General features: G+C 48.5%; 2 protein-coding genes across 2 annotated transcripts in view; one reads left to right on the forward strand and one right to left on the reverse strand.

Annotated features, from left to right (window-relative positions):
- The window catches only part of PIP5K1C (phosphatidylinositol-4-phosphate 5-kinase, type I, gamma), a 35563-nt gene extending 30108 nt beyond the window's left edge, over nucleotides 1–5455 (reverse strand). Inside the window, exon 1 of the mRNA XM_009323008.1 lies at nucleotides 5260–5455. Within this exon, the coding sequence (XP_009321283.1) occupies nucleotides 5260–5455 (196 nt within the window). The remainder of the gene's footprint in view (nucleotides 1–5259) is intronic.
- A 715-nt stretch (nucleotides 5456–6170) lies between these two features.
- The window catches only part of TJP3 (tight junction protein 3), a 26502-nt gene continuing 14623 nt past the window's right edge, over nucleotides 6171–18049 (forward strand). The window contains 1 exon segment of the mRNA XM_009323009.1: nucleotides 6171–6228. Within this exon segment, the coding sequence (XP_009321284.1) occupies nucleotides 6171–6228 (58 nt within the window).

The following is an 18049-nucleotide window of genomic DNA, read 5'->3' on the forward strand; positions in this document are numbered from 1 at the left end:
AAAGAGCTTAATGTACCAGCTAGGTAGGACGGGGCCTTGGGGCACTGCTGTGATACTTACTCAACAGCAGTGACACAGCTTGCTTCCTCCTTTCCACCCTGGGCAGTTTCTATCTACAAGCTCTTCAATTAACCTGGGACGGGTGGGCGGCAGGAAGCCCCCCAGCCTGCCCCGAGCCAGCAGCAAGCCCCAAACCCAGTCCTGCCCCAGCCACCCCCTCCAGATTTCTGCTTGAGAGTTTTGAACCCCAAAAGCACTCTCGCCGCTCCCCTGCCAGCGCTCCCCCAGGAATCAAGCAATTTAAGCCCTGTATTATACAGCCCAGCTAGGGCCGCTCAAAGCAAAGCATCACCACTGCAAGGGACCGCCACGAAGGGATGATTCTGCAGTAAAGGCACCTACCAGCCTATTTTATTTTTGTTTTTATGCAGAAACTCTTTCTGCCTCAAATAAATCTGTTTATCCCAGCTCAGGAGGCAGGGCAGAAGCTGAAGATGCAGGCAGGGAGTTAACGCATTCCTCCCTCAGCTGCAGGTGCGGGACTACATCCTGGGTGCAGCCCTCCTGGGGAGCCACGCTGCTGAGCCAGCACATACCATGCTAAAATGTTTCCTTGACGACTCACCAGAAAAAGCGCTTACAGCACCGAAGCCCAATTACAGTGGGGAACAAGCAGGACAAGACCAGGGAAATGAAATTTTAAAAAGAACTGATTTGTTTTCTTGTCTCGGATCAGCTGCATGTAGAAAACAGGACAATTTCGGAGCGCCTAGCCTGAACCGTGTGACACAGCTGACAAAAAAGCAAAACAAAAATCTCATCAAGAGGAGCACGCAATAGCTGACACCCAGTAGCGGAAAAGGCTGCAGCCGTTCGGCTCCACGTTCAACTCTGTAATTATGCAATCCAGTGGGATGTTCAGGCGAACATCTGCTAGATGGGAAAGGTGCAGTCTTATCTGAACACAGTGTTCCTGCTCCCTTCCACACCACTGGTCACAGGAGGATTGTGGAGTGGAACAACACACGCTCCCTGGCACGTCCAGAGTGGCCGAGCGCTCTCCCTGCTGCCCATGTGGGCAGTGGAGGCAGAAAGGTGAGACACTCCCAAGGTCAGGGACCCTGGCAGTGGCGTTAGGGCCGCCAGCCTCTTCCTAGCCTCTGGCCTCTCTCTTTATTACAACCTACAAGTCCAAATCTGTCTACTAGAATTCACAGCAAAGCTTGATTAGGATTAATTAGAGACAGCAAACACTGCAGCAGGAAGCATAACCTCTCCAGGACAGAGCCAGCTCTCTGCGCCTGTGACGACATCCAGGCACAGTGGCACCACATTAAAACCACGACGCCAATTTAAAGCGCGGCCATAAAAGCCTGAAGGACTTTGAAGTCATGTTGCTCACAATCATCCAGAAGAGCTAGAGCAACATCCAGTTGCCCCCTTATCTTTGCTCAGGAGTAGGATAAGCTTCACATCCCCTACTAGAGGGTCCCAACCCCACCGACACTGCGCACTGGGGCATCTCCTGGCTGCTGGGAGAGCTGTAGTTCAGCGGCGAGAAGATGGAGAACCCCCTGTTGCCTTTCTAGTCGGGCTGCAAAAACACTGGGGACCTGAATGTAGCACATGACCCCAGGCAGCCCTTGGGCCTCTTTTTGTGTTCAGATGGAGTTTTCAGCTGCCAAAAGGCCCCAGAGAGCCATTTCCCAACCCCAGGTCGGAGAAGGACAAGACAGCTTTGCGAAGGCTGAGTCCAGAATTCACTTCCCTCCTTTGTTTTCTGAGCATCGCTATCTCCCGGCCTGCAGGCTCCTGCCTAGAAGCAGGATTCAGCACTTTAACGCATGTACTGTCCTACCTCTGTGCAGGGAAAGGATGCTCAGCTGCATCCTCCATTATGCCATTCTCCAAGTGCCACTAATAAAGGGGGAGAAGTGCACGCTGAGTAATCCGAGGTTACACACTGCTTGCCAGAGCCAGAGCAGTTACTCTGCCCCAAATACACAGGGTTGGCAGTGTGGTATGGCTCAGTGCTTTAGCTGCACGAGGCTTAACGTCAGACCTCAGCACCTCCCAGCCAGGTAGGGATTAGCGCTGCTGGAGGCTCTTCTCCACCATCTGACCTTGGCGAGCTCCCTTTGCAACCTGCCGTCTCTGCGAGGCTGGTACCAGGCATGGGACAAGGAGTCGGTGGCTGGAAAAGCCACTTCACAGTAGCCAATCCCAAAACTTCTTATTAAGAAGTGATATCCTGTGATAAAAAGCACAGGATATTGTTACTGAGCGGGCAAAACCTCTTTAACTAGAGAGCAGGAGGATGCCCTTGCACAACATCAGCTTGGTTCCCTTTACAATATTGCTTCTCTGGGTATCGCTCCAAAGGGCCTCAACCTGTCTTGGGAGAGCACTGGCAAGTCAAAGAAATCATTCAAGCTGCTTGTAGGAGCAGCATAGAAGATACAAAGAGCGCCGGACTGCGAGCTATATGAGACAGTGACAAGCTATCCCCCCTATTTTCTCTCTCAGCCCTTTCTCACAGAGGGTTCTGGAGCTAAACAAAGTCAGCACCACCAATCTAGTAGGGATGGGTCAGATTGTTTATCACTTCCACCATTTAAAAGTGTCTTCCTATAGATATTACTTGACAGAGAGCTTACTCCCCTTGCTTATTCACCATCAAGAACTATTCTCAGACTAAATTACATGTAGAAGAATACAACTCAAGATAGATATCTGCCTCCCCAAATTTTCCATTTTCTGACCTTCTAAAAGATGTGTTGAAGTTCAGTTACTACAGTCACAGCAGGTAAAGAAATCTACCTGAAGTTTCACAATAACCACCTACCACAACGCCAGGATATACAGACGTTACCACAGTAAGCACAGCTTTAAACCTGGGGGAGCTCAGCATCCCAACCAACAACAAACTCCAGAGGGAAAACAGTTGTTTTGTCTGCAGGCCACCCTTCACAAGTCATCCTGAAGATGCACCTGGATTTTTAATGAGTGGGGTATTTCCTGATTTACTCCGTAGCCAAAGCTGCTCGGCTAAATCCTCTAAGATTTAATTCCACTCTTGCTAATGTCACTTGACAGAGATTTTCCGGGGGTGCTGAAACACTGAAGACTCGAAGGGGATTTCAGAACGGGGTCATGTACAACATGCGTCACTGGATATAGCGAGGCTGCTCGCATCAGGTTGAGTAAACTCTCCTTCATGAAACACTTCCAGGTTGCCACGGGTGCTGCTGACAACACTGCAACATGCACACGTACGTACAGATTCGCATCGCAATGCTGAGGACAAGGTCTGGGTGGGAGAGGAGGTGGGGGACATCTGTAACTTCTACCTGTTTCAAAAACATGTCAAGGCAAAAGCATCAGGTTGAATTTCTGGACCTGTTTTTAGAGGATGGGTTTGTGATACAGCCCCTCAAAGAGCATGCCCTCTACGGAATTCAGACATAGTTTTCAAGTTGACCAGGTGCCACTAAAAACATGCGGTTAAAAAGACATGATAGGAAAAGCAGACCAGTGATACATCTTTGTTTGAGAGATCTACTTCTAAATAAACCTAAGCTTTTGCTGCCGTAACAACTAGAAGTGCAAGCTCTCCAGCTGCACGCATGTCTCATCTGAGCTCGTTAGGCACCAAGCGATCAGAGATTTCTTGGCCTCATTCAAAATTAACTACCCTGACTCACATGTGGCAGAAGGCCAGGTCTGGCCAGTGTTTTGCTGCTTCCCATCAGTGCGTCCTCTGCCCTCATCACAGCACCCTGCCACCCGCGCTGCCTGCCCTCTCTTCCTGCACAGGACACACAGGTTTTGCACAACCTGTCCAAACCCTACAGCAAGCCACAGTGAGGGCTAGCCAGCTCTTTAGGAGCAAACTCTGCTTAATCCATCCCAGCTACTGCAAAACCTTTCCTCCAGATGGATCCCATCCCTCCCTGGACATGCCAACACCTCCTCTCTCCCCATATTGAGGGGGCTGGTACCCAGGAGGGGTACCAAGCCTCCAGTCCTCCTCTCCTCCATCAGGGCTCTGTGAGCAAACATCCCCTGCATCAGCAGCAGCTCTAGACAGACCACATACCAGTGTTGCAAGACTGAGGAAGGCCCTCTAGGGCAAAACCTACTGCCGCAAGGCACGCGGGGCTGTAGGTTAAGAATAAATTTAAATTATTGCTCACCACCATGTTCTTTTCCCACCAGCCTTGTTAAGGCCAATTCTGCTCTCTGTGACTAGAGTGTTTCAGTCGGGTGCTCCTGCTCTGCTCTAACAAAGGCACCTGAACAGATGGAACAAAACAAGCCACAGCAGAACAAGCTCAAAAGATGAAGCGTGCTGCCAAAAATCTAACTCAAAGTTTCAGCAAGTAGTCTCTTTTTTCCCTGGGATCCTGGCTGTAGCATGGCAGCTAGTAACTCAGCTATCAGCTGAAAATAAGTTACCTAAAAAAATAATTAAATTTTTAAAAAACACTTCTAGAGCTCGTAGTAGGAAATACAACAGGTGAGACACGCATAGATGGCAGGAAGAGATAACCTGCTGGCTATGCTGGGCTACAAGGAGGTTTCAGTTGCATTACACAGACGATCACGGACAGCCTCCTCCAATACAGGGTAACCACAAGCTGAAGGACAGGCTCTTTCTGGCACAGATCTGCAGCTTGCTCAAAAGCTAGGTCAGTAAAGCAGCTTCTCCAGCCCAGCCTGGAGGATTTTCACTCGGAGGCTGAGCCAGGCATTTATTACTTCTATTTAACCAAGTGCAGCTACGTCTGTTTATTTACTCATTTGGGAACAAGCTCTGCTCCAGACTCTGTACAGGTACGTGTCCAAACTAAAGATGCAAAAGAGCAAAGAGCAAAATCCAAAAGAGCACTTAGGTTCCTAAAGTGCTGCGCAGGCAGAACGGAGGCACTGGTTATCCTCAAGCTCCTGAAGGCACCCCGGGTGCTGAGGACACTTCAGATTTCTGGCACTATTTTCCCAGAAGCTGCCGCACACGTTCATACTCAGTTCAGCCACAAGCCCCTCCGCAAGCAGCAGCACTGTTTCGGATTCAGAAGAACAGAGACCACGGTCATTGCCAAATTGTGCACCGGGCAAGTGTTGCACTTACCCTTTGTATCCTGCACTTACACCGCTTGCATGGGATATAGAAGTGGTCAAGGTCTTTCTGAAGTGATTTTGTGGTTTCTAGGATGTGTTTGACAGCAAACTGTTATTAGGTGAAAGGAAACAAGTTACCGTGGAGCTGAACCACGGCCAGCTGGGTCAGCTCTTTTCCCAGCTTTCCAGAGCCCCCAGCTCTTGGGCTGTGCATTTCAGAGCAGCCCTGCTTTAATGAAAGGCAGTCATCAAACACAGAAAGCCGCAGCCTGATGTTCTTCAGTTGTAAAGACAAGTGACCATCTCGGGAAGAGCCCAGTCTGGCTGCCCACATGGCTCATACACGTGCATTGATATAACTGTGTAAGCTTGAGGCGCAACTGGGAACAACTTCTGGTCATACAGAGTCATGAACCATGAACTTAACTCCTGAGTCCTTCTCAAGGCTTTATTCAACATCTGCCAACAGAAGGAAAAAATGGGGATGCCCTGTGAAGAACAGGTATAGAATAAGTAATTCAAGACAGCAGCATCGAGTGAACTTCAGCCTAGCACTTCTGAACTACATACAAGAATCTCACAGGATCTTTAACACTGTTTGCTAAGACTTTAATAAAACCAGAAGTGAAGTAGCTCCCCTGAACCGTAACACTACAAGGCTGGATCAGCCAAACACACATTGCCACTGACTTGCAAAGGTGTGGGGGACAGCACAATCTGCTCCTGTGTTTGGAGAGAAACAGAAACCACAGCCAGGCACGCAAACATCATACGTTGACTCTGAAAAACATCTCCAGGAGGACAACCCAGCCTCTCGCTCAGCTTTCCCCTCCCGACTCAGCTGGTAGCTGCCGGCTCTCTGTTTTATGATGGTGGCGTGCGTTGTGGGGTAGGAGGAAGAGAGACAGAAGTGTGCGGTAACACTGGCCAACAGCTACGTAACAGCTCTCGATGGGTAATGTAAGATACACAGGGCTGACATGGGAAGTCCCATGGCTTAAAACTCTACATTTCCTGGCTCCCAACCCAGTAATCTTCTTCCAGGCCAGATGGCTCAAGCCTATCGATCTGTACCCACCAAGCACTGGGACTCCTCCAGCCTCACCGGTGAGGCCAGGCAGATTTTAACGGCTGAGTTATTTTTACAAAGCACAGCAAAATGGAAGTTAGAAGGCTTAGAGCAGTCAGGTGCCAATGGCTTTCCATATGAAGAGAAAAAGGCAGGGCTGATGAAGCAGAACCATCCTGCAGATACTGCAATGCCATTTAAGGATGGACCTGACCAAGCTCTGAAGTTTTGGATGGGGCAATACTTCCTGCCTTCCTCTTCACCAAAATGGGTGCATCGGTTTTGCTAGAACTTAAAGGCCAGCCATAAGGCAAAGGACATTTAGAGACCATTATCTTGGCAAGTCAAAGCAACCAAAAGGAGGAGCTCTAATAGAAAACATTAGGTAACAGGCAGCACTTGCCACTTCTGCCTGTAATATATTTCTTTTTGCTTTAGATGAACAGCTGCCATTCAGGCACATCTTATCCCACCCTCCCACAGGCCTTGGATTAAGTTGGTTTTCACCCCACCTCACCCTTACAGACTAAGTTGTTTTTCACCTCACAGGAAAACTTGCATTTAAATTTCATTTCTTCAAATACTGTAAACCCCCCTCCCCCCCTTATTCCTCTAGGTTACGGTTTGCTCTCCATGCTGGTCACTTCCAGCCTTCTCGTGCTCCTAGTTTTCAGTTTAGGAAAAAGATTCAGAATAAAACCAAACTTTGTGTTTTAAAACCTGGGAGTTAGGGAAGCCATAGCATCTCTCTGAGATCGGTTATAAACCTTAAATCTCAATACCTCATGGAAGCTCATGCATTGCCATCCTACTGATACAAAACCAGAGCTTGCATGTATTAAATGAAGTTCCTCCCAAATTACCATGTTCTTTCGCAGCTGACAGAGTCCTGACAAGCAGTCCACCACCAGCATTTCGTCTCGGGAGGGTCTTCAATTTAGTACCACCCTATATTGGCCAGCTCTGCATGTGGTATACAATGGGCAACCTGGTTTATTATACCAAAATGAAATAGATATGGCAATTGCTGTCTTTAACCAAAATATAAGTGTCCTGTCTGACAAAGTACACGGTCCTTTTGCTTCGTTTTAAAGACAGACCCACGTTTATCAGGTCTTCGAGGCTCTCTGCAAGGGAGCTGCAGCGAAGACTGCAATTACACACAGGAAATGCATGGGGCTGGTCCGCAAAGAAGCCGCAGAACCAATTAGCAGTTTCAGCATGTTTGCGCCTCCAGTTTCTCATTTTCTTTAATAAGCATTTTCTGGCATTACCAGTCTAGAAGCCTCTTTCTCAAAAGAGCGTCCTAGATACTTAATCCACCAGTGACTCCTACTTAATACCAAAATGAAAATAAACATCCAACCCTCTGAGACTAAGGTGGAGAAAGACTATGTCATCACTTCTCTTCCATCAAAATTATTTAAGCCTGAAGAAATGCCGGTTTGAGAGGAAGTATTGTGGAATTAAAAAAAAACAAATCCAGTATGTGTATCAAAAGCTACAAAATACAGCACAATATGCACCCCCTAGAAAAACTTAATTATCTTATAACATAAATTAGCATTACAGGAAAAAAAACCCCAAACAGTAAATTAAGCAAAGGCAATTGTTAGCCTTCCAGATTTCAGTTCTGATCACTGAACAAACAGTCCTTACCAACACAAAAATTATCCCATAACATGTGCTATTTAAACCCACAAATAACCACCACCTGTTAGGCCAAACTGAAAAACTTCACCTTATTTCTGGATTCCACCTAGGCAAGTGTTTGCCCTGTAACTGAAGAGCATGTCATTTAACATTGACAAGTACAGCTTCAAGATGGTATAATTTTCTGCTCTCTTTGTTCCAGCTTTGAAGTTAGGGACTATTTTATATCTCTAATTCCTGCCAGCAAATTCTATGCTGTTTTGTACGCTGCCCCCATCAACATGCATCTAGACAGATGGCGAGAGCAGCACTGAATACATACAGAAAAGAAAACTGTCATTTTAAAGACGACCCATTTAAAAGTGACATTTAAAGAGAAGACAAGCGGTTTCAGGTATTACATCTGCCCTCTCGGCAGCGCGTAGGACTTCTGATCATATTACCCCTTCCTCTTGGCGTGGGGATGCACATGCTGCAGAACTGGCTGCACAGACAGAAACTGTAAAATCAAGAAATCTGAGAGAGAACCAAGTTTCACATCAGCATCTAAATGGAGTGACTGACTGCATGAAGTGCCATCAGGCACACATTCAGGGAAGGAGCACTCAGCCAGATGATGATTTTAGCCAGCTGCCTCCCTTTGAAAAATGCAGTAATGGACAATTTTGCCTTGAAAAATCCACAAAAATTTGGTCCATCAGATGTGCAGAGAGACTATAGAAGGAAAACTACTGCAGCATCTTTGCCATCAGCTGCTGTATCCTGCCCACACTAGAGGCTTTGGTAATATTTTTGCTTGCACTACTGCCCAGGTCATGGAAAGCGCCAAACACGACAAGCGAGCATTGAGACACGGGCAAATTTTCCCTGTCTTTTTAGAGTGGTTAGCAAAGTACCATCACTTCTGCCTTGCATTAGAGTCTTCCCTCTCCACACATTAACTAGCATGGTAAACGCCATCAGTGTCGCAAAGCCAGCATGAACTTCAGTTCCCAACTCCACACTTAGAAGTGAGCTGGGCATCCTGCAGGAAGAAACCAGGCCACCCAACCGGTGGCAATGGGAGACTCCAGCTAACCACCTCCATTTTACTTTGTAAAATGGAAACTTGTGTTTCTAGGCCTTATGCCAAGCTTGAAGGTTTTTCTTCAATCCCTCAGATCTTCAGCACCTCAAGTAAAATTAATGGACATCAGAGACGACACTTAGTCGAAGCTAGGCTGCCAGCTTCTGCGGGGCCAGAAGCTGACCTGCTTCGGACAAAGCAGTAACGAAACGGAGCAGGCTCCAAGAGCAGAAAACCAGCCGTGTCTCACCTCAGCTGTTGTAACCCCCAAGATCTTATTGACTGTGTCGACACAGCAAGCGAGCGGTACATACTGCTGTCAGTATTTCCATCGCTGATGTGCACATTGATCAGATCGGCCATTTTAAGGTACAGCAGCCTGCCGTGAGCCTTGCAGAACTTTGGAGATGCATCTTGAGCTTTGGAAAGATTTCACAAAATCTCTCAAAACTTACCAATTACATAAAAATATTTCTCAAGTGCTCCAAACCCTTTGTGAGCTGTATCGACGTGCCAACCAAAATTGCTCCCAATGCTCAAGTTGCTCAAATTGGTGCAAAGTGGCCTTAATTACCTGAGCTTGTACAGCCCTGAATGAAAAATGAAAATCCATATGCAGCCCTTCTGAACCAGGCTCTAATCACTGGAAGGCCAAAAGGACTAGCATTAGAAAGGTGTTTATACAGGTATTCACACAATAACTGAAGCAGTACTGTAACTGCGCTGCTGCCCAATTTCAACTGGAGAAAAAACAAGTAAATATCCAAGACCTCAGGAGGATGCTGTTAACTTGCCCTTTAAACAAAATCAGTTCCACCCACAAATCAGGAATTCCACCCTAAGATATGATTGGGAACACCTTGAAGCCATTCATTTCATGCACAGAAACAACACTATTCTGCTCTACTGTTGGAGAGAATTTTTTTTGTAGGTAATAAACTAGTAGAAAAGCCTGCAACGATCACAAAATGCTCCAAAGGTAGAAAGCAGCAAAGCAAAGGTTGACCCACCTCACTGTCACCCTGCAGCGCATGTGGCTGGGACTCTCTCCCATCCTGCAGGAAGAAGAGGAGGGAGATTAAGATGACCTACATTACTCCTGCTTTAAATATAAGATAGTGTCACTTTTATTCTACCTACCTCATTCCTCCCCATCCTTCCTGCCCCACGTGAAGTTGAGCAAGACACTGTCTGCTCAGGTGGCACACACGCAGGTGGGAGGCAGATAGTAAGTGCCTCAAGCTTGGGCTCACAAGAGACTGACTTTGCAAGCGATGCTCTTTTAATAGAGATTACGTGCGTTTTTCATGTCAGTCCTCAACTCCATCAGGTTGTGTTTCACTGGTCCCAGTGGTCTTCTCAGCCACTGGAGATCTGGACCTTAACTTACTTGGGGTGACAGAATATAAAGCAGCAACTGAGAATGGCAAACTCCAAAGGGAAGAAAAGTGTAACTGGCAATTTAAACAACATCTTGCCAGGCAGCAAATGAAAGGGCAAAATAATCTTGACTAATTCTACTCTTGCAGAATCATAACGTGGTCACCAGCATGGCTGGACACATTGAAGACACTGATTTTGAAGGGCAGCATCCCAGTGTGTCCAGAGTTTGAGTTACATTAAGGACAGGCTTCCAACACCAGCCCTGCCAAACAACTGCGTGAACTCAGCTACCCAGTCTCAAAAAGCAGCAGATCTCTTTGCCTCCTACGGAAAAAAACATGAAACAGCTGTGGAATTACTCTGAATTACTAAATTCAGTGAAAGAGTAGGGACCCGACTGGCTCCCAGCCCAGCACTCCCCTTCCTCTGCCTTTCCTCTGGGAGCTCAGTGCTGGTTCAGGTTGAAGCGCTCCCAGGTCTTCTGGAGAAGAAATTAGGAGGTGTCTACCATGGCAATAGGAACACAGAGAATTTGAAGAGTCAGTAGTTTGACAGAGCTTCATCACAGAAAGCATCACCAAGTTTAAATGAAGAGTTATTAACTACTCTGGCTACATGGACCCTCAAAGCACAATGAACTAATTTTGCAGGAGCCACCAAGCCCCATGTGAGAGCATTGCTCAGCAACAGCTACTGCAGGCACCAGCGGGACCACTGCAAATCCAAAATGCAGAAGCAGTAAAGTCTTAACAGTGGTAGTCGAAGCACAAGGCAGAAGCTGAATTAAACATCATTCCCCTGCCTGGCTGGGAGAGATTTAATGTTACGCAGTCAAGTGAAAAACAGCGTTTGAGCTACTTGGAGTTTGACCGGTACCAAGCTCCCCACCAGCCCACGTCACTAACAGTACCGTCCCAACAGCGCGCTGCTGCTGCGTTTTAATGACTGCAAACAAGGCAAAGCTGCCCTCATTTTATAATCCGTTAATTCCTCTGAGTTCAGGAGATTGAGCTATTTCACACAAAACAAAGACACGAACTTGTTGCATGTGGTGTTCCCATGCTCAGCTAATCTCTAGGCCCTTTCAGAAGCAGCAGCGTATCTGCCCAGGTTGGTCTTGTGACAAACCCTGAGCCGTGACCCGGTTTCCTTTGCCGGCTCAGTGAGCGCCTTGTGCAGCAGGAGCGGCTACAGGTGTGCTACCGGCAAGTGGGCCCTTCCTTTCCAAACACTGCTCACGCAACAGGCAGGTCTGCAACGGTGTAGACGCCAGAGAAACAAACAGTTTCCAGCTTCTCTTTTCTCCCAGGAAGTCTTTCCCACCCTCTCCAATAGCAAATTCTGCAAAGAGAACATGCAGATTCTGCTAATTACAGGGGATATGAGGACTGTACCCCCTTGATGAGTCTGCAAAGCATTTTACACTCCTCACACTGAATGCAAATGATACAGGCAGCGACTGGACATTATGAGGTTCATTTTCTGCAACTCCAGATCTAACGGCTGCAAAGCCGTGCAATTATCCAGAGGGACAGCTCTAGTAAGTCATTTGCCAGAGATGCAACTATACAGAATATGCAATCTCCACACTGTCAAATAATGCTGCTATTCTTCAAATATCAATTATTCCAGCCTGTTTCTGTGTGACAGACACAGAACATTCACATTACACACTGACTCTCTAGTTGTACGCGTTTGTATTTCTTAAACGGAATTAGGGAAGAGTGATAGTTTTGCTGTATTCGAACAAAGCTAGAAGAGAAGCAAAAGGGGCCAACTCACACGGTGAAAGTCTCGCAGCCTCTCCCCAAAGCTGTGAGGTGATGAAACAAGTCATGGTTAGCAGTGACCAGTGGCATCAGACAGCCCTGAACACCGGGGAAACCAAACACGTTGAAGCCTTCAGATTTCCTCACCGCCGCAGCACGTACTCTGACTCAGCCTGGGTTGTTCACCGCAAGCCAGTGCAAAAACCCACACGTAAGCTGGGGAAGCCACAAGAACACATGATGGAAGAAGACAACACTTAATTAGGGGTTGACAGCATTTTTGGCTTAAATATGTGGATGAGAAGAGACGAAGTGACAGAAAAGCTGCTCTGATCACTTTTAGCTTTTTAATTACAGAAAACGCTTCCCAGGAAGTCCTGAGGTTAACTCAGCTACTGGCAACACTGAAAAACTCAAACAAACAAGTGCCAGGCTGCTTAGGAACAGAGTATTTCTAAGACCTACCTAAAGAAGGAAAAACCCCAACATTACCTTATTATCATTGGCTCTTTTAGGGCTGCTTGGAGAGGCCAGGCTCCCCTTCCAGGGACTCAGTCTGCTAGTTATCCGGAGAGGAGGTGGAGAGCCTGGGAAAGCCAGCAGATGCTTTTCCCTTTGGCACACAGCTCCCCAGGCGGGCAGGTGAGCAACACCCGGCTGCTCTGCTGAGAAGGTCAGTGCTGATGAGGATCAAGACAAAACTCACTTCACACAGGCCTCCAATTTGGTTTTTTTACATGACCCTCTTCTTTCTTGCACTTTGGTTGTTTAATTTCAGCATTAAATGGCCTTTTGTTTCCAGTCCTTGATTTACCTTTCTGCTGCGCTCCTGTCGTTTCACTGTGAGTGCATTCACGCAGCAGAACGGATGGGCATCCCTGGGCAGGCAGGGGCTCAGCACGGCACGCGTTTCCATTACAGCATCCTTCCCCTTAGAGGAAAACCAAGTGGCTGCACTTGTTTGTTGGATGAACACAGAGCGGTGCACCGTCAATAGGCAGCAAACGCAGAGAGGGTGCTTGTGCCAGGAGTTATGCTTTGCCAAAGACACAGAAAATGACAGTATTTTGCTCTTTTGAGTGTCTGCACCAGCCACAGATGGATTTAGAAATGGCAAAATACCACACAGAGGTATTGCCCCGATAGTAGCTACTTATTGGGAACCTACAGCAAACAACTAGGGCTTCGCACCTGCATAATGCTTTAAAAATAGCTTCTGTCCAGCCCCACAGACGTGATCACAGACATCCAGTCTGACATGACCAAGAAATTCTGTTCTTGGGCACATTCACAAGGCGACCCAGCTTGCAGGCCTAGAAGCCAACAGCTCAGGAGATAGCTGAAGGAAAGTGATGCTGTCAACTGGGTTATTAAACAAATTAAATTTAAAGGGGACTACTAGAAATTTTGGTTACAGACCTGGAAAGACAGTGGGAAACAAAAAACCCCACCTAGGCCGCCTTCTACTCTTCTGCTGCTATTTATGCGTTCAAATATACACAGTCACCCCTCTCCCCACACATGCATCTTTGAGAAAATGAGGTGCCAAGGCCTCTACTTTAAACTTTCCAGGGTCTAGAGAGCATGCCTCAAAACCAGCAGCCTGCTCCAATACCCGCTGCTCCTGCCAGCTCCCCTGGCACCACAGGCTCCGGGGGAGATCAGGGAGGGCACACCCATGGGATCAGACCATCCGGGGAGGGCAGGACCCGCTTTGGCTCCTGCTTTCCTGCAGCCAGGCTGCGAGAGGGAGCATCTCCTGCAAGTGACACGACCAGCAGCTCTGTCCCCGCGCTGCTGGTGGGAATGGAGTGTGCGAACCAGCCTGCTGAAGGTCATCCCACCTAAACACAGCCAAACCCTCCTTGCACTGGGAGCTAGCAAATGTTTCCCCCTGCAACTCCGCTTCTGACATTCCCCTCCGCGGTTCAAAAGGTGCAACGTTTTCTGACTGGCGAGCTGCAAGTTACTTATACCCATGTAACGTCTGCAGTTCCCATAGGCACAGATGGGAACCGATCTCATGCCAGTATGGTCCCAGAGAGCACGTGGATACCGCATCCATGTTGGGAGCGAGGCACCTGCCAGGCCTCTATAGATTAATCCTGGTCTACAGGCATACGCTTGGCAGCCTGAAAAGATGGACAGGAATAATCAAATGTGACAAAGATGTAAGCAGCGCGCGATGAGAAGGGCTCTCCGAGCCTTTGTCAGGGCATCGCACAGCCGTGGCAGACCTATTTCTGGACTCAACTGGCTGTGATTGAAAGACGTGTTCATGAAGAAAGTGAGCACTGGAATGCCTGCTGCTGCTTTTCAGGCTGCAAGCACCTTATATGGGAAAATCATATTTAATAAGATTGTGCATCTGGCGAGAGCCCATAATGGTCATGTCAGTGAACCACTTCAATAATCGTTCCCAAATTATGCACTGCTCATACTAAATCCACTCAGGTCATTCCCTGAGGAGCCCTTCTGGAGAGGCCCAGCGAGCTTCCCAAGTGGGACACGGCGGCGGCAGCTTTGCCAGCCGCAGATCCAGCAGCAGCGTAACGGGCTATTATATACAGGTCAATGCCAAATGCTAGTTAATGAAAATTAGATTAATTGTTCTTCTTCCTGGGTTCTCGGGGATTTGTTCTCCAGCCTGTCCTGACATCGATACAGACAGGCTCAGCGTCCTTCGGGGCACTGCCCAGATCTCCCTGCCGCACAAATACTGCCCTTTGCAGCTCCCAGGCCCCATAATCCCAGCTTTCCTATTTGTTTCCAGCTGATTCACATCTTAAAGGACAACTAATTTGCCAGAGCAGCCTGAATTCTATTTTCATTGCCCTCCTCCTTCCCTGCAGCTGAGCTGTGACTTATTGACTGTGAAGTAACTGCAGGGTCTTTAAAAGTTCAAGGCACAGGGTGTTTTTCTGTCTGTTTTTGCCTAGCTGACTCCCTCTGTCATCATCTTCGCTAGCACCATTTCACGGGAAAGAGGCATGTGACATCTAACTAAGCTGTGAACCATAATCATGCTGGGGATGATGTTTACATTTGATTTTTCCTCAAGCTGATAAGCTCTCTCCAATTTCCCTCTCCATCACGTTGGTATGGATTGAACTACTTGTGCCCCACGGGGTGAAATTCTTCTCTTATCTCTAATCTGCTCACTGAAAAAATTGCTTCCAGCAACCCTTCAAAAGTCACTTCAAAGTTATCGTAGCAAAGAGGGAAGAGCTGCAATATCGTTCTTCGTCTGTCACAATCAACGCTCTCCCAGTGCTTTTTGCAGATGGCCTTACAGGTGCCGCCAGCATCCAGCACACTCGGCACCACCGGCTGGGGCTGGGATCTCCACTTCGCTATCTCCAGGTCTGGGTACAGTGAGACAACTGTTGAACAAGAGCATAAATACTTGTTAAATCATTTCAGCTCCCTAAAGCAGAGGAATTCAACCCTGAAGAACACGTTGGAGGCTTCTGCTCATGCTCTAAGCCATAAATGATGGGCAGACTGCAACCCATATAACAGGAGACGTGAGAAATGGAAATAAGTCGGACGTCAACTCCACTTCCCCACTGAGCTGAGAATTTCCGCCTTCGCAACAAGATGGTGGAGACTAGCTTTGCTATCAGTTTTGTACCAACAGCTCTCCGATAACTTGAGCCCCCTTGAATAAAAGGAGGTTTCCAGACCCTCTGCCTCCAGGCTGCACCCAGGTAGAGGGATGGTGATGTGCCCTCTCTTCACCCAACCGTTTCTGGGGTTGGGGCACCCCAGCCTGAATGATCCCGGTGCTCACCTGTCACCCCGCACGCACACAGTACCTCCGCACACTGCCTCCGCTCCTGCCGACAGCTCTGCTCTCCACACCAAAACCAGCGAGCGGTCCCTTCCACTCCTTGCAGCCCCTTCCCAGGGCAAGAGGGGGCGGATTCGGGGAGGAGGCACAGCAGCCATTTACACCCGTCAGATTTTGAAACTCTCTTTTCAAGTCACAGTGGTTACAAAACTTTTAAAAACCTCAAAGCTGGGTTCTCAGAAAGGGACGAATTGGGCCTGTGTGTTCATGTAGGAGCCCAGCTGCTGGCACTAAATGAGGTTTTTCTCCCTCAAACCGTATTATGAGACTTCCAAAAGCTCCCTTCAGGAGACTCTCCATGCCTTAAGTCAACCTACTGTCAAGGTTTCCCTGACTTTCAGCCCCACTCCTCCATCCAGTTTTACTCCGGTACCAGACTAACCAGCTCCTCTCTCGATATTTACTGAGGATTTGGGGAAGGTCTTTGCTGACCTGACCCACGGTCTGGATTAACCCCGTCACGTACGTTTAGTAATAGCGCAGCACACAGCCATCCTCACTCTCCAGCAAAGAGCCGGGGAGCAGATTTCGGCTACGCTGGTAACCCTTCATCAACGGCACGAGCATTAAGGTAAGCAGCACGAAGCACCTGTACAGGTGGATCACGAGCACTTCATCACCTCCACTGCTGCTCCAAATATCAGCGAAGGCATCAGCGCTTCGCACACTAAATTGGGTTTGTCGCCATCAGCCTCGAAACAGTCAACAAAACAGGATGGCGTTCAGCACAAACCCTCTCTGCTCCCGGGCACATCGCTCTGGCGTATAATATTCCCATCTGCTGCAACGAGGACCACAGCACACATCGACGTGCTCCGTCAGCCGGCAGTCCCGACCCGGGCCCTGCAGCACAGCCCACCCCGTGTGCGGGTGTAGTCATGCCTGCATGCACAGCCCACCAAGGGTGACCTCCAGTCCCCCCAGGTTTTGTCCTCTTCCAGAAAATACTTGTTAGCTGTCGTGCACGTTGTCCCCAGCCCTTCTGGGAGCTCCAGTTGCAAGCACGGCTGAGGCCGAGTGACACAATTTGGATGCTACCCAAGTGAGGAGTAAGCAACTTGACTCGAAAAATCAAAGCATCGTTGAGATTACTGGCTCCGTTTCATCTTTTTTACTATCAGCGTAAGGTAAGACAGCCTACAGGTTCGTAAATTCAGATTTACTTGCAAAGCAAAGAAAAACAAACACTCCCTGCTTAAATCCCTCCTGAGCAAGTCTCCACAGACATATTGTCTTGTCCTGAGCAACAACCCTCCCCAAAAAACAGAAAGGTGACAGAGAAATCAGAAGGATAAACAATATTTTAATTGTTCATCGGCAAGAGGTTCTCTCTTCTCCTCCCTCAGCGTCACAAAATGGAAGTCCACCAGCCACACCACACCGTGCTGGGAGCACACTCCCGAAAAAGAGGTCCGAGCAGTGGGGGGGGGGCGGGGGGAGCACCATCAGCAGACTCAGGAAAGGCAAGCTGCACGCAGCCAGCCCCTCCATTTCCTTGCAGCACCAAGGAACCGAAGCAGGAAGGCCGGGAACAGCTTGCCAGTTGCCTAAATCTCAGCACCTGACCAAAAATTACATGTTACACCCAGCCTGCCCAATGCAGCAGATGACATCTCTGAAATAATCACGGCTTCCGCTGTCATTTGTTGGTTTTTAGAAGATCTAATGATCCTCATTTAAAGGCCCGAAGCAAGGAGATTGCTGTCGTAATACAACCAAAACCCGTCTACCTCCTACCAGGCTCTGAATAAACTCCAGGCTCAGACAGGTGCTCGGGAGCTTCGCGTCAGGCCCACAAAGGAACTTGTCAACCCAACAACAGAGCGGGGCTGTACCATCACGCGCAGAACTAAAGCTAGCAATTTTGAGGTTGTTAATGAACCACAAACGATTAGGCAGCAAAGGCGGAGGCAGGTGCGCTTGCACAGCCCCACAGACCTGATCCTGCCAACCGAGGAACCCAAAATCTTTTGTTAGCGCGGCCAGCGGTGCTGTCAGGCTTGGGCTCGCTCCCCGCCTCTTAAAAACGGCCTTCCCCGTCTCCCGCTGCCGAGATGGATCCCGGCGTGGCAGCAAGGCCACCCGAACCCTGCGGGAGGGAGCGCTGGGAGCCGCAGCAGCTCCCCAAAGCAAGG

The sequence above is a fragment of the Pygoscelis adeliae genome, unplaced genomic scaffold (genome assembly GCF_000699105.1).
Source record: "Pygoscelis adeliae isolate BGI_AS28 unplaced genomic scaffold, ASM69910v1 Scaffold284, whole genome shotgun sequence".
Taxonomy (NCBI): domain Eukaryota; kingdom Metazoa; phylum Chordata; class Aves; order Sphenisciformes; family Spheniscidae; genus Pygoscelis; species Pygoscelis adeliae.